Here is a 22124-nt window from a genome sequence, read left to right as displayed (position 1 = left end):
GCCTCAATGGTGATGTGTTAACGACCGCAAACTCTCCACGGCAAGAAGAGCAGCCCGTGGATAACAAGGACATCCCTATCAAAGTTTGGGGCCACTACAAAGAACATTTCAAAACAGGATGAGAATTAGGAGCAATTTACCTACCCCTCTTGATGAACCGAATGGCCAGGATGGAAGGCTACCTAATGGCCCCCAGCAAATGTAGTGGCACGGATGCAACGAGAAAGCTGTGGCGCTGCTGGAGAATGTGGCCCTAATTTTGCCGCATTTTGCTCATGCCCTCGCGTCACAAACACAAGACTACCTTTTTCTCGTCCCAGTTGCCTCGTGTGGGCCCGGTCGGGATCAGTCCGACTCAGCAATCCGCATTCCGTTGGAATCTTGATCCACGTTGGAGAGTGTTCGATGCTCAACAGTCAGCATTGCGCACTTGGGATATATTCTTTAGGAATCTAGCTCATCTATCAGGATGAGCAAGCTTGGGCAAGTGGTGCAGATGCAAATTCTCCTCTTCTTTTTGGGCAAGCAGGATGCAGGTAAAAGCAGGTGTACCTGCGGAGTTTAGCTGCTTAGGATACAGTATTAGAGGTCCATCCAAGTGACATCTCCGTAAAGTCATTGCCAAAGCAGATAAACTACTTGTCTCGTGGTAACAAAAGAAAATGGTATAAACGAAACACTGCTTTCTACGGAGAGTGCCTTACAAGTTTAGGCCACTCGCCATTTTTTCCCAGTAATACACCAGCTATTTTTTTTAAGAAAAAAAGAACACCAGCTATTGTTAAGCTTGTAACAACAAATAAGATGTAAATAAATGTTTTCCCTATCAGGCAGGACTGAAAGATGTTTTCTTATTAAAAAAATAAAGGGCTAGAATTCAGAAGTGTTAATACCTGAAAGCCACTGGATGCAGCTGATATATAATCACATCAAAGTGCAGTCAAGACAGTTGTTGCATTTCCTTTGGGCGATGTGTTTATACATCACATCAGATCAGACGGCAGTACGGCACTATGGAAGGCTTTGTCTCTAGCAGCCTAGCAGGTGGCCGGTTTAGATAACATACAACCCCTCTCTCACTTATACTGTCTGTTTTTCTTTCTGTCTTTTAAACCACTCTACTGCTTGATTCCGTTGCGCGCGCACGATGCACATGCTTTAAAAACAAGTCTTAGTAAGTCATTATCAGTCCATGTCAACATTTCAAGGTGGGATCTTACTTGCATTTTGCAGCTGAAGAATACAGTAAGGTGGAAACACTCACTTTATGCTCAACAGTCAGCACTCCACATTGGGGAGTCTATCAGAATCGAACAACATCTGCGAATGAAGCCGGGCTAGGTGACGCCGTGAGGTGGACCAGAATGCATAAAGTCCCTTTTGTTTTTGGACAAGTAGGGATCAGTTAAACGGCATATAATGCCTGCATAATCTGAGGAGAATATTAGGGGATCAAAGAGGGAGATATGAAATACAATAACCAAATGTTGGCTACTAGTCCTTAACCCGTTTTTTAGCACTTGATTCATGACCTCTTCTTTGAATAAGGGTCGAGATAGTTTCCAAAACCTGTGGCTAAAAAAAGAAGAGAAGAAATCTAGTAGGTCATAGTTGGCGCATCTTCCATTGCAATTGTTTTAGGCGTCTTGCCATTTTTATTGGGTAGCACTCCAGCTGGCAAGCTTGTAACAATAAAATAAACAAGATGCAAATATCAGTGGTCCATTGCCACTCTTAATCATGGCCTGCAGGAATTTCCATCTCAGGAAAATACCTGCCTGTATCGAACAGCGATAGGATGAAGAGTAATGCAACAAAAGGTGTAGTCAAGATGGTTGTTGTATTTCCTCTATTTGTGGTCTTCCACGGAGGGCACTCTTTTTAGACAATGGAAAAAAGATCTGGCTTCAACGTCCCTTTTCGTAAGACGCCAATTCTATAAGAATTCTGAACGTATCTTCTCAAAGAAGAAGCCTTGTTTAACTAAACTAGGCACTCAACTTTGCTAATCATCCCATGTGCAGACGTTGGCGAACTAAATAGCTACTTGAGAGTTTGAATCCTTGATTTTTTTTAAAAAAAATTCTGAAGCAAAGAATTCTGGCTTTGACCCTGTAGCAGGCGCCAAGCTGAAGGACAACCATTTAACCACATCATGCTTCCAGGCCAAAAATGAAGCAGATAAGCCTTTGACGCGTCACTGACATGGTGTGGTGCCATCTACGACTGCTCACGTGCAGGAGGATATTCGACATTGACCGTGACTCCATTTTGTAATAGCACGAGGATATAAACATAAACCGCATCAACGGCGCTCAGGGAAAGAAAATTCCAGTCAACCGGATGCCCGATGTGACAAGCAAGAAAAGGAAACGGACTAGCAGGGTTGCTTCCGATGCGAAGCTGCAGGGAAGCAGCGTAATAATCAAATGCTAGCAGAGATCACGATCCACATGCACCATCAGCACAAGAGATTGCCGTAACCAGTGATGGCGAGAGATCGTCTACCAAGACACTCAAAGGCCGACGACAGGTCACTTGCAGAGCATGGCTTGTTTATAGCAGCATCCATCCTGGGATGGCATCAATAAACTCAGCCCCCATGGAGATCACACGATTGATTTCTTTTTTTTAAGAAAAAGAGAGACGAATCTGTATCACACAAATAATAAATAATAGTAACTGCTATTTTACAAATGGATCTCGGCGAGCATCACCGGCACACACAATATATGTATTCCTAATAATTGTACAATCCTAATGCTGTGAGATGCACAACAGCATGCAACTTCCAGGCACGGCACATGGTTTCAACCTGTGAAGGCCAGCCTGAGCCATCAACATTCCACGCTCGGTTATATGACCGGCATGTCCAGAAGATCAGTTAAGTTATTTCTGGGCTAGCACCTGTACATCACTCAGCCATCTATCGCTCCAGGTTGATCGGATCGGCCGCTAAAATATGGATGGTGTTCCCTGCACCGATTCAGCGGTTTTCAGTTTATACACGAGGGTCCACGACGTCGGCCGGTTTATCCTGCTGCCGGGGCGTGCTGACTTCCAGGAAATCCTCCGCGTTGAATTTCTCAATCCCGTCCCACTCCACATCTGCTGCGTTGTCGAGTTAAGGATTTACTGGTTTCATAATTCATATCAAAATTCTGCATATGATATACTACATGAAAATCTTAGATAAGGTGACAGAGACTGTTAGAAGGATACGTGCTGTCTTCCACATGTCCGTGATGCTAACTCCTGTGTCTGATAAGAGCCAGTAGTCTGCATCAGTCTGCCAAGGAAAAGGACGGTTAATGCATTACAAAGTATTTGCGCTACAGAACTGCAAGTATTGCTGATGAATTCAGATGTGTTATATAAGATATATCCAAGACAGAATTTGCATACAAGGTATTCCAATATTAGGAAAAAGGTTTTGTTGCCCAGCACTACAGTGATAATGGTCAAGAACAAACTCAAGTTGTACCTCTTCGCACAGATCGATCTTTGAATAATGAAGTGCTATAAAGAAGTTGATATTCCATAAAAAGAAGATACTACAGAGAAGCAAAGAGAACACTATTTGCCAAATTAGACGAAGTAAGAATGAAGCATCAAGTGAAGTTGAGCGGGTGCAAAAAAACATGCTATTAAATACTACGCACATGATCATAGACAAATCGATTTCATTTTGAACAACCTGTTGAATAATTATGCATTGAAGCAAACTTACATCAAGTTCTGAAGGGACAATCTTCATCATCCCTCCGTTGTCCTGCGAACTACTAGGAGCATCAGGAGGTAGTGTAAACCCTTCTTGAATGTTAGGTTCTATTCCTGCAGATTTGCTGCATTCTGCAGCCAAAGGCGTCCTAGGATTCTCTAGAGAATCCATGCTTATTGTTGGTGTAGGCCTTGGAGGAGTCTCCATGCCACTCATCTCCTCAAATTGACTACAATCAATCAACACAACAATGTTAGGCGTCATGTTAAGTTGGAGATGTACATTCTGAATTATATGATTTTTAGCATATGCCAGGCATGGGGATATAATGAGCACATACCTAACTAGGTACACATCTATCGGACCCATGGTACTCCTCAGCACAATCCTGTACCTTCTTTGAGGATAATCATTAACCTGCATAGGGAAGTTGACCCCATTAAAGAAATGTAACATCCCCCTATGACCTTGAGGGTGACAAACAAGGATGGTTTTGGAACCCACCTCATCAGGATCTGGGACTTCCAAAGTTGTACCATGCGGTGCTTTTATAGCAATTAGAGTTTGATTCTGCATGTTGTAGTGATCTGTTAGTTACTGATTATATACTGAGTAGCGCTGATCATTTTTAACAGTTACTAGAGTAAGAAAAAAAAACCTGAAAGCATGGCAAAGATTTGATATCATCATCTGTAACATAAAGCCACCTGCAGGTAGAGAGATTCATTAATCAGATCCAAAACCTGCAATGCATTGACATGCAAGGTAATTACTCAATCTCAAGGGGAAAAAAAGAAGATAGTTACTTTTGATTATTTTCATCTTCAGTGAGCTCCCTTAACCTGTCTCGCATTTCACTGCAAGAAATATTGGAGGAGCATGCTTAGCGAAACTGAAATAATAACAATAACTTGAGCTTTAAATAGCTGGTGACTAACTTTATTCGTTCATCCAAATTCTGCTCTTGCAGTGTAAGAGCTTCAATATCTGCCTGTGTATGACAAATAGAATAAGTATTTCTTAGAGAATAAGAACCATTACTTAAGCATCTGCATTGAGAAGAACTATTTCAGTAAAAAAAGAAATAGGAAGAAATGGAGCATAGTACCTGTAAAATGGACATATCATCACTAACTTCTCCTGGCCGTGAGTCATCTATTCCTCTGCAAAAGGACATATGAAGTGAGTAATGCCCATAAACAATCAATCAGAAATACAGGTATTAAGAGTAATTACTTCCAACGGATATTGTTCTTAAGCTTCTTTTCTATCAGCCCTATCCCTTCAAGAACATTAGTAATGTCATATATACGCCTTTTCTGTACCTGCAAAACAAGTTCCGCGTGTATATGTTTAGCAAAAGAAAGACATGCTCGGAACAAGATACCAACAAGGAGGTACCAACCTCTAGAGTTTCCGCAGCGTTATTTAGATCAACTATGCCACCAGGTGCACCTTTTAGCAAGTTCAGGAACTTCTTTGTCAAGAGCCCTAAAAGGCAATAATGAAAAAGAAAGGAAATCTGAAATCAAGATATCATGGAAATGTAACTGTCCAAAACAGGAAAATCAATAACTGATTATTCTCACCTAGGGAGCTATCATAGCGGCAGCCACCAACAGGAGTAGAAGGATTGCCTGGAGAACCTGTGAAAAATTATGCAGGAGGATTGAGTCATCTGAGATAAAGATGATTCATGTCTGATTGAATGTGCATCACTCACCAAAATTCAAAGGGGTCTGAGGGCAAGGTTTCTGGCCCTTGGTAGCCTTAGGCTTGGCAGAAGGTTTTAAACCTTTCCCTGAAGGTGGTGTAGGAACTGGACTGCTGCCTGCATTAGCATATCCAGGGCTCATCATCCAGTCATTTGATTCGGCAGCTTCATTTCCTTCTCTGTTATGTTTCCGTTTCAACTACAAGAGGAATACTCTTGTTAGAACTAGAGCTAAATAAAGTGTAAACTGTTGCATGCATATATGTCTTTATACTTTCAAAAGGTTTTGAGATCTTATTTATGAGAAAAGGTTGTTGAAAAGCGTTACATTAATACGACAACAATGTAACGTCATCATAATAGTCTCCACAGGAGACAAGTGTAGAATCTCCTGGGAACATTGTTAGGATGGTAATAAATTAAGCCAGACTGATTATTTGGAGAAATTAGACAACAGTGCTAAAGTTACAAAATAGTGGTGTGCTATTTTGGCTCAAAAGGAGACAGTTTGATGTAGGTTTGTAATACTTTTTTAGTAAACTTAAATCCTTCGCTGCTTTTCACAATGCACTGTATCAGGTTTTAACATTGTTTATGATTGACCGTCGATAACATAGTTCGCTCAATTTCCAGAGTTGTGGATCATTAAATGGGGATTTCAAGCTATCACCAACATATTGCTAGTGCCCAGTGCTTTTCTGCATCATACAAGATGCATATGCTTAACAAGTGTTTGCCAAATTTAGGTAACAATTGGTTATGTACTCTGACAATCACAAAAAGGGGGAAATGCCAGATAAGTCAGCACACACTACCAATTCATCAGCACAAAAATCACCAAACGCCACCACCATGAACTACATCGCACTCTAGCTGGTGCATATCAATTACCATATGCAAACAAAAAAACATATATACTTTTATAATTTATAGCGATTGAAGCGTTCATGAACCAATTACTTCACTGATTTATAAGCTATTCTCCCAAATGTCACAATTAGCAAATTTCACCAGATTGGTACATTCTCTTACTACATCCTAGCAACATCCACCTAAACCACAGCAAATTATCCATCTGGTCACCTCTTCCATGAGCGATAGAACGCAGATATCGCGAAATCCGTGCAGAATTAGCAGCAAATTCCACGGCAGGTATTAAAATTCAGCAAATTCAACTCCGCTAACACCAAAACCCCACCCATCCCCCATCCAACCAGCTCGCAAGACGCCAAATCCAAGGCGACGTACATCGGCATTGCTAAAGCCGATTCAGTCCACCGGCCCACACGACCTTTCCCAGCTCCCCTCGCCGCTGGCGGGAGGGGCCATCAACCGCCCGCGCTCTAGCGTTTTCGACCCAACAACCGAGAATTTCAGCACAAGGACTCCAGCACCAGTCCCCCGAAACTCACTGGCGTCCTGAGGACGACGGCCTCCACCACCTCCTCGCCGGCGTCCGCGGGCGCGCCGAAGTTGTGGTACTCGCCGGGCGGCGGCGCGAACGGCTGGTGCCGCTGCAGCAGCGCCCGCGCCCTGGCCTCGCCGGCAGCACCGCCGGCCGCCGCCGCCATGGGGATCGAGGCACGCGCGGAGCCGCGGATCGGAAGGCCGGCGCGCGGTGGGGAGGCAGGGTTCGGGAGCTGGGATCTGAGACGGCGGCGGGGGGCGAGGGTTTGCGCGGCGGGAGGGAGGGGAAGGGAAGGGAGGGAAGAAAACGAGGGAAAAGTGGGGTGGGAGAAGCGAGGGAAATTGGAGTTTTCAGTGGGGGTTGCCAGTTTATGGTGTGGACGACTTGCACGGGGCGCGCTGTAGCTCTAGGCAAGGCTGCAGGGGCAAAAATGTAAGATGAGAACTGTTTCAGGGACGTGTTTCCTTTTGCCTTTCTAGCATTTTCAGTGAAGTTCCTTCATATTAATCCACGCATTGTGATTTTAAAACATCTCAAAAGGTTATTCTCTTTGTTTTTTGCAAAATTCTCAAAATATTTTGGGGCCACGTCTAGTTACATCAGTAAACAGTAGGGGAATGCCTTAAATTACTGATTTTGGGACACATTGCTCGTAATTTGATGTACATACTACTACTATGCTTTCTAATTCTGCCATGTTACAATGTTAGGTGATAAAGAAATGGTGGCAATTATTCGGGTACACTTAAGATATTTATGTTTTCCACCGAAAACATGTTTTTGAGTCATTCTTGCAATGATTTTAAACTTGTGCACGTCTAAGTCATGACTACTATTAGCATACTTTGCAGAGGAAACACTTGATTCAAAAATCTACGGTATATTTTGTTTCAATTCAGTCTTCAAAATAGATTTGGATGTCGTTTATAGATACAAAACAATATAGTGCGGAACTATTCACAATGTGTCTGATTGCATAATTCTGCGCACTAAATATTTTATGTGTAGTTTTACTGATTATTAAACCAAAACATATGCAGTTCTATTTTCCAAAGTGAAATATCATTTTGAGTCCTTGAGCAGTTGATTGTATTGAGGCTGAGCAATCCTGCAAATACTGGTGTACTTGGGTGAAGTAGGGGCGATGTGATGTGGTGGTCATTTTGATCGGAAGAAAGGAAAGCCATGGGCGAGAAAGTAAAGCGTGACCGGCGAGAAACCGTCCAGCTGTTGTGGGGTCCGAATCCCCGGGTGAACTGCCGAGTGCGCGCGCTTTTATTTTCCCGCCGCGCGCCTCGTGGCCCTCCCCCACCTCGTCACGCTGACAGGTGGACCACGCGCGGGCTCGCGCGCGTACCGCCGCTTGGTTTTGGCGGGGAGCATCCTGATTGGTTCACGCCAGCGCACGCCGAGGATGAACGAACTGCGCTTGTTGCGACACGAGAATTCCCTTCTGCGAACAGCTACTCGAGATTAGTAGTACGGGCATGACATGTGGACCCAGCAAACTATAGACCCACCTGTCAGTGATTCGTGGAGGTGGTAGGTAGCACATTGTTTTCTTGTAGGTTTGACTGATGTGGACCATCCGTCCACTCCATCCCTATAAAAAAATCTCGGGCAAATTTCAGCTTGAACGCGCTGCTTGGCGCGTGGCACTGCGAGAATGGGCCAACAAGGCCAGAATGCAGGCACCAGGCAGGCAGGCGGGGGAAGTAGACCCATTGACGGCCCATACATGTACCCATTGGTCCGACCCAAAGAGTTATGGGCTCCAAGTTTGGACTTCAGATAGGCCATCAAATCTTTCTCGGAGGGTGGGATGGAGGACCACGGGGTGGTGGTAATATTTTTTTAGAGTAGAGATACGGTCATACCTTGCCGCGCCGGCCAGGTACCGAGAACCGAGCGACGCTGGTCGTAAATTCGATTGCCAATGCTTCGCCCGGTCAATCCGATCGAGCAGAAATGATTTACAGAAAATTGGTACATTCCTCGTGTCTTCCTCTCGAAAAAAATCTCTAAAATCCACGCACGCCAAATGCAAGCCGTCAGCTGTATGTTCTTCCTCCTCGGGAGAGTCATGATGCATTTGCACGCAACTCGGAGCCTCGTTCCAAACTCCATCTTCAGCGACGGACACACAGAGCAACGCCGGCTTCCAAATCCGGACGCCGGAAAGCCTCGCGGTCGCAGAGATGGTGTGATCCTGCGACCAGGCAGCGGTCACTGCGGAACGCCCAGCCGAACGGGCTCCTCCTCCTTTACCTTGCTCAGATACTTCCACGAGACCACCACGCCGCGCTTCACGGCGGTGGCGTACACGGCCATGGCGTCTGGCCACCGGCCCAGCCGGCTGAGCTCGCCCAGCAGCGCGTCGAACGCGTTCCGCCCCGGCACGAAGTCCCGCACGATCATGACCAGCACCAGCACCAGCACCCGCAGCGCGTACCCCCTGCGCACCATCTCCTCCAGAAGCGCCACGGCCGCGTCCACCTCGCCGCCGCGCGCCAGCGCCTGCGCCATCAGGCAGTAGGTGTACGACACCGGCTCTTGCCCCGACGCCACCAGCTTCGCGAACACCTCCCTGGCGTCGCCCAGAGCCGAGGCGTCCGCCGCGTACCGCCGGCACAGGCCCCGCGCCAGCGTGTCCAGCGCGCGCCCGTCCGCCTCGAACCCGGCGCGCTCCATCCGCTTGTACGTCTTCCACGCCGCCGCGGTCTCGCCGGCGCGCATCAGCGCGGTCAGCACGATGCCGAAGCTGATCTTGTCCGGCGGGCAGGCGCCCTCGCCGCCGCACATCTCCATGAGCACCGCGAACGCCCTGAGCGGGTTCCCCTCCTTGCAGTGGCCGTTGAGGAGCGCGTTGTAGGTGAAGATGGTCGGCGAGAGGCCCATCCCGATGGCGTCGTGGAAGATGGCCGTGCCCTCCTCCGTCCGCCAGACCTTGCAGAAGCCGTCGAGCACGATGGTGAAGGTGTAGATGTCCGGCGTCTTGGGCGAGCCCTTGAGCTTGTTGAGCAGGTCGAGCGCCTCCTCGAGCCGGCCGACGTAGCAGAGAGCTCGCCGATGAGGCTGTTGTAGGTGCGGATGGTGGGCTCGCACCCGAGCGCGCTCATGGCGTCGAACACCTCCATGGCCTTGGTGACGCAGCCGCGCTTGCAGAGGCACCCCACCACGGCGGAGAACGTGGCGACGCTGGGCCGGAACCCGAGCACCACCATCTCGTCCAGCGCGAGCTTGGCCTCGTCGGGCGCGCCCTGGCGGCAGAGGCACTGCACGGCGGTGGCGAAGGAGTGGGCGTCGGGGGCGACGGGCATGGCGCGGAACAGAGCGACGGCCGACGCGTAGTCACCCGCCCGCGCCAGCGCCGAGAGGATGTCGTTGTAGTCGGAGACGGTGAGCGCCGCGTCGTCGCGCTGCAGGAGGTCGAGCACCTTCACCCGCTCCTCCACGGGAAGCTCCATGATCGGCTTCGCGCAGTCCCGGGCGCAGATACGCGGCCTCTTGCTCCTCCCGTCGCCGTCCGGTCCGTCGGAGAGCGAATTGAGGACCTGCTGCTCTCCGTGGAGGGTGCCGTTGCCGTTGTACTGCAGAGCGCGGAGGAGGTCGGCGTCGTGGTCCCGGGCCAGCGCTTTGCAGTATCTCGGCGGCTCGTCGCGTCCCGTTATGGGCTTCGAGATGCGCTTCTTTCAATTCTAGGCCAGGCCATGTTAGTTATGGGCTCAGTTATAAGGTGGGGGAAGAAATGTGTGTGTGGATTCCGGGATGATGGTCCTATACAGCAAGTGCATGGACTTGTTGGGCTGTAAGTGAGTTTGTTGCGCGCGTGTGTGTTTGGGGGTTTCGGCCTTCTTGCTGGTACAACAGGTTCGTCGGTTCGGTTAAGCTTATGATACGGCCCGTTTATAAAGATCAAAGATTTTGCATGGTTGCAAAACTGGGCCTTACGTGTGTTGATACAGTGACGAGAAGCTTAGCACTGGAAAAATATATTCCCTCATTCATAAGCTTAGCTTCCTGACTCCCATGGATCAGAAACAAAACTCACAATTAAAGCAGCAGTATGTCATAGGTGAAAATTAACATTGATGCTGAATTGTGATCTCAGGGGATACAGATGATCTGAGAGTGCTGTGGTGGGTTCAGGAGCCGAAGAAACTTGAGCATTTTTCTGATGCTTTACAAGCTGAAAGCTATGGCACTTGTTACTTGTACAGGGCTCCGAGCTGTATGCTTCGGATGCTCTGGGATGATACGGGTGGAGTTGGAGACCGATGCAGTTAACTGTAGAGTCAGCTCTGAACACGTACGTACTTGAGCTCTTGATTGGTTCAGCGCCATGTGATGTCACATTTTCACAGAAATTAAGTTTTGTAGATGTCCTTGTGGTAGCACATTAGTACGTCCTATTGTGACCCTGACAGTGGTCCGTACGAATGCTACAACTTAGGGGGTGTTTGGATACACCCCACTAAAATTTAGCACATGTCACATTAAATGTTTGGATGCTAATTAGAAATATTAAAAATAGGCTAATTACAAAACTAATTGCACAGATGGAGTCTAATTCGCGAGATGAATCTATTAAGCCTAATTAGTTCATGATTTGACAATGTGGTGCTACAGTAACCATTTGCTAATGACGGATTAATTAGGCTTAATAGATTCGTCTCGCGAATTAGCACAGGGTTCTACAATTAGTTTTATAATTAGCTCATGTTTAGTCCTCCTAATTAGCATCCGAACATCCGATATGACACTGCTAAAGTTTAGCACCTTGCATATAAACACCCCCTTACATTGTGGCGGCAGGCATTACGTCGGCCTATATTTAATGGAGGTACCTTCTAGCTCGGGAAAAAAAAAAGAAATGCGATAAATATATGCAATTGTACATTCAGGTATTTTTTCCTTTTCTTTTTCCTGGTGTCAGTTCTTTTTTTCAAATATGCATGCTATGTGGAATATTATCTTTCTGGTAACACAAAGGTGTATATTCCGCAAAAAAACCGAAAGACGATTATGCTGGCTTTTATAGTTTTTCCGGAGAAGGAAATGGCGAAGTGTACCCTTTTCCCCGAAAGGAGGGGACGTAGTTTAATGGCATATTGTGGTTGCCTCTCACTCAGAAATTAAAGGTTGTGGCTGAAACAAGCAAAAGTGATTCCTCAAGTATAATGCATGTACTGCCGATGGGCTAGCTTTCGGTCAGAAAATGCCACGCATGGTCTTTTGGTGGCCGGTCTTTCTTTACTTTATGAAAAAGCTTTGTGGTCATATCATCAAAGTCACTAAAGCCTAATCCATCGCCAACAAGAAACGAATTACTACTAGAAGGGAATATACGTTTTTTTAGCTCTCATTATTTTCACGTCTTCCTAGCTTGAGTGCAGGCAACGTTTTACCCGTAAGTGATTTGATTTGACGTGGATATTATGTACGCACGCACCGGGCCGGGCGAGGCACGATGAAAATGCGCAATTGATTTTGGGAGCCGCGCGTACATACCGTACTACGTGCCGCAGCTTCACCGGCGGGTCCTGATGCGCCATCGACCAGAGCTGCCAACTCTACTGTCTACTGCATGCAATCAGTCAGTGAGTCAGGCGCGCGCTCTGCGGCACACCAGGATAATAAATACGTTGGATCCTCAAGGGAGTACAATGTACAAGGCCATCCTTATAGCACTCCTTCAAGACCCAACTTTATTGGAACAGATCCACGAGACAATGGCTCCATTCGCTTCAGCTTATCAGTCGACTTATCAGCCATCAAATAATATTTTTCTCTCACAACAAATCAGCCGTTTCAGCCGGCTTATAAGTCCAGCAGAACAGGCCGAATGAGTTGACATCCAGCCAGCTGGTATATACATAGAATTTGCACTCAAAATGATAGCTTAAGGCTTGGTTAGCCAGAGACGAATTCGTAACCACGATTTGCTGCAATGGATCGAATCACAAAGTTAGATGGGTAACAGAACAGGGTAACGAGTACTCCGTGTTACGCATGGACCACTATCGATCAAGTATTCAGGGGTCAACCTTGTCCAGCGGGTTCTGGACCCCGGCCGGGCAGACGCATAGATTTGTACTGGAGATTTAGCTTCACCTGCGTTGATGCAGTCACTTCAGACCCGTACTCAGCGAGGTCTGTACTTATATAAGCTGCTATCCAACTGTTGCATGTCCATGTTTACGTACTCAATCACAATAGTTTATTAGGGGATGATGATTGGAAGCCGGAAAATGTTTACGTATCTTAGAAGGAAAAGTTTGAATACAACGCACGATTAGCGTGCAACCAAACCCTAAAGCCTATATTACATGATTGTGTAAAACCTGAGCAAACACACGCTCACAATCTAGAAGTTTTGATTACTCAGAAAATAGACAACCAAGTTCCTTTTGCTCCGGCTACAATTTCGGATTTGTATTTGTAGCTGGTAGAAGTACATCCAGGCGTGTCGATACCTCCCCCTGGAAGCCTCACCTTTTCTCCTCTGTCGCTTCGGCATCATGGCCGTCTTGAAAATTCGTCCCACGGCCGTTGCCGGCCGTCGGATCCTTCGAATGAAATGTTCAGGTGGACACACTCCTGAACCGTCAGTCTAATACTCTAATATCTAGGGTGCTCGTTCAAAGCACAGGATATTTCAGCTCATGCATACAGAAAGCTAGGGGGAAAAAACCACACCATATCGTACAAATAAATGCACTTACCACCTTATATATACAAATAAATCCAGTTGGAAATTAGCATTTCGTCTTATGGGGTGTGTGCATGACGTCACAAGCCGACAACATATGTACAGTACATAATACATCCCGACAGCAACGATCAAGCGAATCTCATGAACCGTCCTCCCTGTCAGTCGCTCACAGTCGTCTCTGCTAGTATGAGTCAGCCAGTCAGGAACAGGCATGACGGACGACACGACACACTCAAAGCAGGCAGCTCAATTACTCCTCCGATCCCTGTCTCCTCGCTGCGTTCCATGGCGACATATAGCAGCAGATAAACCTCGATGCATGCGTCCATCTGCACACGTACCGCAGAGCCGCCAGAAGATCAAGCTGGTGGATTCGTAGGGTTCGGCCGGCCGGCGTCGTACTTGCAGGAGAGAGAGGAGATGCGGAGCGGCGGGTGCGCGGTGCAGCAGGAGCTGGCGCCCGACGCGGCGGCCGTGATGCGGCAGGCGGTGAGCCTGGCCCGGCGCCGGGGCCACGCCCAGGTCACGCCGCTCCACGCCGCCAGCGCCATGCTCGCGGACGCCGGGGGCCTCCTCCGCGCCGCCTGCCTCCGGTCGCGGGCGAGCTCCCACCCGCTCCAGTGCAAGGCGCTCGAGCTCTGCTTCAACGTCGCGCTCAACCGCCTCGCCACGGCGGGGCCCCCGGCGCCGGCCATGTTCCAGCAGTTCCACGCCCACCACGCGGCTGGAGGGCACCGCGCGCCCACGCTGTCCAACGCGCTCGCCGCCGCGTTCAAGCGCGCGCAGGCGAACCAGCGCCGGGGCGCCGGCTCTACCTCCGCGGATGTCGCCGCCAGGGTCGAGCTCGAGCAGCTCGTCATCTCCATCCTCGACGACCCCGGCGTCAGCCGCGTCATGCGCGAGGCAGGCTTCTCCAGCGCCGAGGTTAAGGCCAACGTCGAGAAGGCGGCCTCGTCGCCGGAGCAGCAGTCGTCCAACACGGCGAGCAGCACCACCAGCGCCGCCTCCCCGAATACTAAACCCAGCAGGGAGTCCAATAAAGCCAAGGCCGACGCCGCCGGCGACGCCGCGCGCGTGCTGGACTGCATGGCGAGCTGGAGGAGCCGGTGCGTGGCGGTCGTCGGAGAGAGCGCGGGGGCCGCGGAGGGAGTTGTGAAGGCGGTGATGGACAAGGTGAGCAAGGGGGACCTGCGGCTCCAGCACGAGTGCCTCAAGAACGCCCAGCTCGTGCCCTTCTCGGCCGCGTCCTTCCAGCGCTTGCCGAGGGAGGAGGTGGACGCCAGGGCCGGCGACCTGCGCGCGATCATTCGCGAGGCTCGCGCCGCCGGGAAAGGCGTGGTGCTCGTGCTCGAGGACCTCGCCTGCGCAGCCGAGGCCTGGGCCGCCGCCTCGTGGAAGAGAAGTGGGCATGCCCGCTATTACTACTGCCCCGTCGAGCACGCGGTCATGGAACTGAGCAACCTGGTGCGCGGCGGCGGAGGCCGCGGCCACGACATGTTCTGGCTGCTGGGCTTCTCAGCCTACGCGTCCTACACGAGCTGCAGGTCGGGGCAGCCCTCGCTTGAGGCCGTCTTGGAGCTACACCCCATCCTCGTGCCGGACGGCAGCCTCGCCGGCGACAGGTACACACGACTAGCGCTTGATCCTTCATCAGCGTGTCACTGTCGCATGCACGCGTTAATTCGATCATTTTGTTTATTTATTTTCGGTTAGTCAACGTCTTTCTGGACGATTTTAATTACATCGATGGATTTGTTCTTTCAGTGAGATCACACACTGCGGCGCCGCCGACATGGCCATGGCGACGGCGGCGAGCGTCCCCTCGTGGATTCGCCGCTGCCAGCAACAAGGTCCAGTTCCCACCGGATCGGAGCTCACACTGAGCTTCTCCTCTCCGGCCTCTTCCTCCCTCAGCGGCTTTGCCCATCACGACGCCAACATGAGCTATGAGCCACGGCATGATCTCATCGACCGCCGGCGGCAACCCTTGCACTTGCAGAACCACGGGCACCACGGTCCAACAATGGCTGACTCATGCGATCAGCAGTTGATCGCGAGCCCTAATCCAGGATCATCTAACTCGGTGTCCAAATCCAACTCATCGGACGGCGCCACGGAACCTGCAGCTTGCCGCCGCCGGAAGTTCACCGAGCTCACCGCGGAGAACCTCAAGATTCTGTGCGGCGCACTCGAGGCGCGCGTCCCGCGCCACAGAGATATAGCTCCGGGCATCGCCAGCGCCGTGCTCCAGCGCCGCTCCGGCGTGACAAGGATGACGCGGCCGAGCTCAACAACAACGTGGCTGCTCTTCAAAGGGAGGGACAGCGACGGCAAGACGGCGATGGCCCGGGAGCTCGCCAGGCTTGTGTTTGGCTCATACGCCGAGTTCACCTGCATCACCGCACCAGAGCTAACCTTGGCTCCCTCCGGTTCCAACTCCGGCGACAGCCTCAAGAGGCAGAGGTCGCCGGACGACGAGCACGGCTACATGCAGAGGTTGTACGAGGCGATCCGCGATAACCCTCACCGTGTCGTGATGATCGACGGCGCCGAGCACGACTCAGAAGACGGTATCAAGAACGCCATGGCGACCGGAACTGTGAGGGGATGCGATGGTGACGCGGTCAGCTTGGAGGACGCCATCGTAGTGAGCTGTGACGAAGTGTTTGAGTCGAGTTCTAGGGTTTCCTCCCCTCGGCTGGTCAAGCAGCAACGTGTCATGAGTGACGTCGTCGTCGACAGCAAGGTGGAAGAGGATGGCACAGAGAAAGGAGATGTGCCACGTTTCGGCCTGGATTTGAACGCCTGCGCCGCCGCCATGGACGGAGAAGGGGAGGAAAGGAGTCCTCCGCCTAATGACATGGAGATCCTTAAAGCTGTGGATGGCGTTTTCTTCTTCCAATATTAACTGAGAAATAGTGTGTGATTAGCTATGCTTCAATTGATGACAATTTTACATGTTGCTGATGATGCTATATTGTTTGTCTTGAATATATATTTTTTTCAAGAAAACATAGCGAAACTAGGCATCTTGTAACTTAAGGAGGAGTAGCAAAAGCCAAGTTCATGAACGTTGCATTGTGCGATGTCAGGCTCCAAGGACCAAGCCAAACTATTCATCTTGTATATCCATTCATAAAAAAATGGCATCCACTAATATATAACCATAGTACCGCAACAGCAGTAAACTTCCGTCGCCGTCGACGTACACTGACACTGTTTCAGCCAAACTATTCAAAATCTAGAAAATACAGATTGCGTATAATGAACCGCCATAAGATTTCTTGAGAGCATGCACAAAAACCATGCACATGCAGCTCCTTTGTTTTTCCATGTTTCCACATACTATTCCCTGCTAGATTCATCGCTTTAAGATTATTATACAATTATGATAGAATGGCAAATGTTATCGAAGTGTTTTCTTGAGATAACAACAAATGCCATTTTCGCGCATATGGTCAATTTAAACGTTCACAAAGATTCTACTGGTCAAAGTTAAAACAATATCACCTATACTTAACTCAAGAAAGCATCATATCAGTTTATATTTGGTGTGATTCATGGAAACAACTGAGCATATATGCTCGTGCAGTCGTGCATTCATTGGCTAGGTTTCCCAACTACTTGTCCGAGCAACACCCTAGTAGTATAATATCCTATTGAATTGCCTTTCAGATTTCTGTTGGATAAGGTAATGGGGGAGAAGATAGAGGAGGGTTTCCACTCTAGCATGCTTGAATCTCAAAACTGTATGAAGTGCAACCAGAGATGGCTTGCATAGTGGTTTCTCATTTCACCTGAATCGATCAGTAGAATCGTAAACACAATGTTTCGGTACTTGGAGTGGTGATCACAGTGTATTTCTTTGGTATCGATGTGTTGTCCTGATATGATTAAAGACTTCGGGTTTGTAGAAAGGAGGCGGCACTTTACAAGGCAACGAGCTGAAATCTTTCATTCAGTAGAGATGACCAAAAGGTATATGCTTTTAGTGCGTAGTATGGTGATGCCATTTGAGAAAAAAAGAAAAAAAAAGTATCCTCTTTTTCGTGCTTTAGATCTCCAAATCCGCATTGCCATCTTAAAGCAGTGGGTGTGAAAAAGCTTAGGCTGGAGGAAAGCAGGCAGGAGATCAAAGTTGATAAGCATCTCTCCCTGGTCATTAGGCCCTAAAGTTTGATGCTTTAGAATCCTAGAAAGATATATTTAATCTCCTCTATCAGCAGCCCCTCACCCAACATCTGATGATATAGATCACTAGAATACGCAAACCAGGTGTAAGTAGGGCACTTGCCGTTTGCTGCTTTTCAGAGGTAAAAATTGACGACATGTGTACTGTCCTCCGTGTATTCTGTGCATCTCTCTTTCCTCCCGTGACCATCTATTCTTTCCACAAGCTTTGTAGTCTGTACAGTCGATTGTGTGTATCTCGTTATGCTTTTGTGTTTTTACCTCTGCTACCTTTTGCTCTATCTCAAAAGGGGAGAAGCCCCATACTACTTTCTTCTTGAAAGGAGCTGTCAAACTGTATCTTGTCTCTACATGTAGTATATACATCCTCCTGTTTTAAATATATGTTTAGAGCTGAAGAAAAATCGATCCCTGAAGCATGGTGCCTCCTCTTTAATTCAATGCAGATCACTGATTGTAAACAAAAGGTTTTTCCCCATGCTGAAATCCTAAGATGTAAGACTTTGGCCTGCCCAAGGCCTAATGAATGAATGAATTCAGGTGGGGACCTTCCCCCCCGTTGACCTTTCAAAAAAAATGTTTTACGCATTTACATTATCATTATTCTTCCAGTAGTGCATGTACGCTATTTGGGATTTTATATTTTCCTGTTTATATTGTTGGTTTATGTGTATGTGGTATTTATTACACTTTTTCCACCAGGAAATGAAATTTAACTGTCATTTTTGTCATTATGGATTTTCTACAGAGAATATTGTGTGGAATCAAAAGGTAAGGTCCTATTTAGGCCCAATCATCATTTGTACTCAAATTAAAAGGTTTCAATGTTCGGTAGGATCATATGGCAAACACAACTTCCAATTTGTGTTGAGAAAATTATCGCTCGAGAATGTAACATTGCTTCTGAGTAATATATAATGGGCTTTAATTCCTTTCCTCGCAAAAAAATGGCAAACACAACTTTTTTTCATCCCCTGATAAATGAACAGGTAAGTATGGGATTTTGGGAGGTGGCTTCTCATTAAGAGAGAGTCCCTAAATTGAACACCAAACCAGACACACAATGCCATTATTTTATACAGTTATTACGATGTGGACTGGTGTTTGGAGATAATGTTGGTGTCTGTTTCATTAGACTTTGCCTTTCCCCTACCTTTCAAAAGTGTTCCCAACTTTGTATACAAACTCTAGACAAGTGTTGTTGGCAAAGATAGCTAACCTTTTCCCTGTAAACCTTAGCAACAAGCGACTCCAGTTACAAATAGTTTCTTATTAGAATGAGCATTTTCTAGACTTTATTAAGATTGGGTGCTACCTAAAGCACTTGAATGACATCTTTGCACGTAGGAGACCAGCAATAATAAAAAGCTTGTTGCGACGTGCAAAGGATATATAATGCCACGTAGATGATCATGCATGTGTAGGCGTGTGGTCTTTGTTTCTCAAATGATACTCCTATGTGTTTTATTATTTGCTTCACACTTTGAAGGTGGTGTCCATTTTCAAAAAAATCCGAATCCAGTATTATCCCATTGTCCCCGGAAGTTAAAGTTTGGCATAGAGTTAGCTTGACCACTTAATTAGGCAGTAATTGCAGTCCAATTCCTAAGATTACGATTGTAATCTTCGTGGGATGGAGGGAGCACCTCGTAATGAAATTTTCTATACGAGGAGAGGCCTGATCAGAATTAGAGATTTTTTATTTAGATAAAAGAACTAAAACAAATTATATTTTGGAAAGCTCCATATTCAAGTAAAATCCAGCTGCATGGTAGATCTATATATGTGTTCCTTTAGTTGGTTTGTTATAGTCATGCTAGCTGGTAGCAAACTGCATACGGTGGATGCATGTCTACTGCAAGAAATGTATACTCTCTCCGTTCGAAAATGTAGGTTATTTTAACTTTTCTAGATGTATAGATTTTGCTATACACGTAAATGTATAGACACATAGCAAAACCACTATGTATCTAGAAAAGTCAAAACGAACTACATTTTGAAACGGAAGGAGTATATAGCAGAGTATATATCACACCCAAAGAGGAAAACGACACGATGCAAAAGCGTTTGCTTTGCACCTGACATGCCTCGATCTATTGGTCATCGGTACTCAGTATACAAGAAAAGCAGGTCGACCGATTGCAGTCAAGTAGCAGGAACAAGTTTGCAGACTTCTTCAACCTCCGATAGCTATGCGGCTGCGTGCGAGAGGCGAGTGCAGACAAAATTTCCACTTGGCCAGCCTTGGAGGAAAAGGAAAGAGCTATCCCCCAAGGCTTTAGCCCTTTTGCTTTCCTTCTTTCATCATCGAAGTTAGGGCTATCTGTGCAATGCATGCGGCTGCTGCCTGCTGGAATGGACCTCACCTCACTCTCATAGAAAATGTCATGTGCATGCGCAGGTCTTGCCAGTGTCCCTGGCCACACCATTAGAATGGACGTTGTTTTCAGGAATCGGAATAAGACGCCCCTATATGGCCCATGAGGCCATGAGCATTTATCGTCACTGGAACCTTCTTCGGCCCAGAAAGGCACTCCGAACCTAATGTGGCCCATGAGATTGTACTGGCCTACTTGACGCACGTGTGGAGACGACGGCCTACTAATTGCTTTGAGTTTGGCCCAGTTAGAGGTGGAAGCCCAAGTAAACAACTAAAAAAGGAAAAAGTCATATTTACCTCCTTGCACTGTGAGCCGAGTCCACGTTTCCTCCCTCGATCCAAAAGACCGTCCGTCTCGCCTCCTCGAACTCTTGAAACCAGATACAGGACCACCTAGATCCGAATGCATCCCGGTTTTCACCGACGTAGCGCCATGTCACGCATCCCATGTGGCAACTTTCTCGGTGACCCCACCTGTCATCCCCATTATCTTCTTCTGCCCTCTCTGGCTCTCTCTTAGCTGCGGGCTGCGGCCATAGCAAACGGCGACCATGAGAGCGCGGGCCAGGGCGGCGGCCATGGCCGAGCGGCGACCATGAGAGCGCGGCCCAGAGCGGCGGACACGGCAGAAAGGGAGATCAGACCGTTCTCCCTCGTCGGTCGTCGCTGGTATAATGATTTGTACTCCTAGATCACAACAAATCGAGCTTCAGACCACCCAACTGTCGTACGACGACGAGCATATCTCCGGTGGCCCTTCTGTCAATTTCCCTTGGATTGGGAATAAAATCGTTAGTTGATTAAGCAATCGACATGGAAATGGAAATCCATACAAAACAAGCTAGGAAGCAAACGAAAGGAAATCCATCCAACACAAGCCAGACGGAATCATCCTGGTCTTCCTCTTGAGCACCGTAATCTTCGGCTGGAGGAACCCGCCTCCTCGAGTTGCCCGCACGGCCGCACCCGTGCTTGCATTCATGCCTCGCCCGCGAACGCGGAACGCGTCCCTGGTTTCTGCAGCCGTCCGTGCTATCCAACTCAGCCGCTCACCCCAACTCCGGCGACCACAAGGATCGCCGCGTCACCTTTGTTCCCACCGTCGCAGACAGCTCGGCTGCATCGCCGGCTCCAGGCCTCCCTCTCCCGCGAGCTGTGCGGGCGCAACGCAGCACATCCTAGGGGATGGCCAAATCAACGAGCCGCCAAATTGAGCATAGCCAAGCCATAACTAGCATCAGGAACATCAAATCGACAAACAGCGCCATTGAATCAAGCTTGATGCGCTCCAATTGAAGCGTTGCTGTCCCTCTCCATCCCCTTGACTCTCATTCCCGCGCATCTCTTGGCTGCTGCCATGCAGGGGGCTCCGGCCTTGGGCTCGGGCGGGGGCGTAAAGTGAAGATTGGGGGGAATAGAGCAGCAAGCGGCGACGCGCCGGAGCGGCACTCGCGGGGCTGGAGTAGTTGCGTGGGGCACGCCGGCAACATCGCCGCCGCGGGCTCCGGCATGGGCGCCTGCGCGAGACGGGTGGAGGGAGAGAAGGAGACAGGGAAAGAGAGGTTGAAGAAGAGGATGACGTGACGGGTGGGGCCCATCATACAGGTTGCCACATAAGAACGATGACGTGGCGCCACGTCGGATGAAACCAGGGTGGATTCGTGATGAGAAAGAAGGTCACGTGTCCGGTTTCGCGAGTACTAGGAGTCAGAACGGACGGTTTTCGAGTTCGGGGTGAAAACGTGAACTCGGCCCATTGTCCGAGCCGGCCTATTAAAGCCCAAACTATTCTGTATGACAGACCCTTCAAGAAAGTGCAAATTCAAAGTCAGGCGTTTGTGGCAAGTTTGCCAGCACGGTAGACGGTACTATACGAGAATCTGGCAAAAAAGAATCCCCTGAAACTGAATCTTCCTTCCTCACAGAGGATGCGCCTGGTGAGACGGTGTCTCGTTTCGCCTGAAATTGTGCGTCTCCATCTACTGCGAGCAAATC

At 48.5% G+C, this 22124-nt stretch overlaps 2 protein-coding genes and 1 pseudogene across 3 annotated transcripts; 1 reads left to right on the top strand and 2 right to left on the bottom strand.

Moving 5' to 3' along the window:
- Nucleotides 1–2653: 2653 nt before the first annotated feature.
- Nucleotides 2654–7169, bottom strand: LOC117865813 (transcription factor E2FA). 2 transcript variants are annotated; one of them, XM_034750050.2, is made up of 14 exons: nucleotides 6848–7169; nucleotides 5445–5634; nucleotides 5311–5367; nucleotides 5127–5212; nucleotides 4958–5046; nucleotides 4830–4884; nucleotides 4660–4712; nucleotides 4528–4578; nucleotides 4380–4428; nucleotides 4226–4291; nucleotides 4062–4138; nucleotides 3731–3950; nucleotides 3223–3289; nucleotides 2654–3108 (listed from the first exon to the last, which is right to left on the bottom strand). In XM_034750050.2, exons 1-14 carry the CDS (start codon nucleotides 7004–7006, stop codon nucleotides 3002–3004), a joined length of 1326 nt encoding a protein of 441 aa, XP_034605941.1. In that variant the 5' UTR covers nucleotides 7007–7169; the 3' UTR covers nucleotides 2654–3001. The 2 variants fall into 2 exon arrangements, with proteins under 2 accessions (XP_034605941.1, XP_034605940.1); XM_034750049.2 differs by having other exon boundaries at nucleotides 2654–3111; nucleotides 6848–7165.
- Nucleotides 7170–8764: 1595 nt separating this feature from the next.
- Nucleotides 8765–10460, bottom strand: LOC117865284 (uncharacterized; annotated as a pseudogene).
- Nucleotides 10461–13689: 3229 nt separating this feature from the next.
- LOC117863012 (protein SMAX1-LIKE 3) lies at nucleotides 13690–16629 on the top strand. Its single transcript, XM_034746579.2, has 2 exons — nucleotides 13690–15180; nucleotides 15323–16629. The coding sequence occupies exons 1-2, from the start codon at nucleotides 13874–13876 to the stop codon at nucleotides 16464–16466; spliced, it is 2451 nt and encodes an 816-aa protein (XP_034602470.1). The 5' UTR covers nucleotides 13690–13873; the 3' UTR covers nucleotides 16467–16629.
- Nucleotides 16630–22124: the final 5495 nt, after the last annotated feature.

This window comes from Setaria viridis, chromosome 7, assembly GCF_005286985.2.
Source record: "Setaria viridis chromosome 7, Setaria_viridis_v4.0, whole genome shotgun sequence".
Classification (NCBI taxonomy): Eukaryota; Viridiplantae; Streptophyta; class Magnoliopsida; order Poales; family Poaceae; genus Setaria; species Setaria viridis.
The sequence above is the reverse complement of the archived record's forward strand: the minus strand, read 5'-3'. Positions and strand labels throughout refer to the sequence as shown.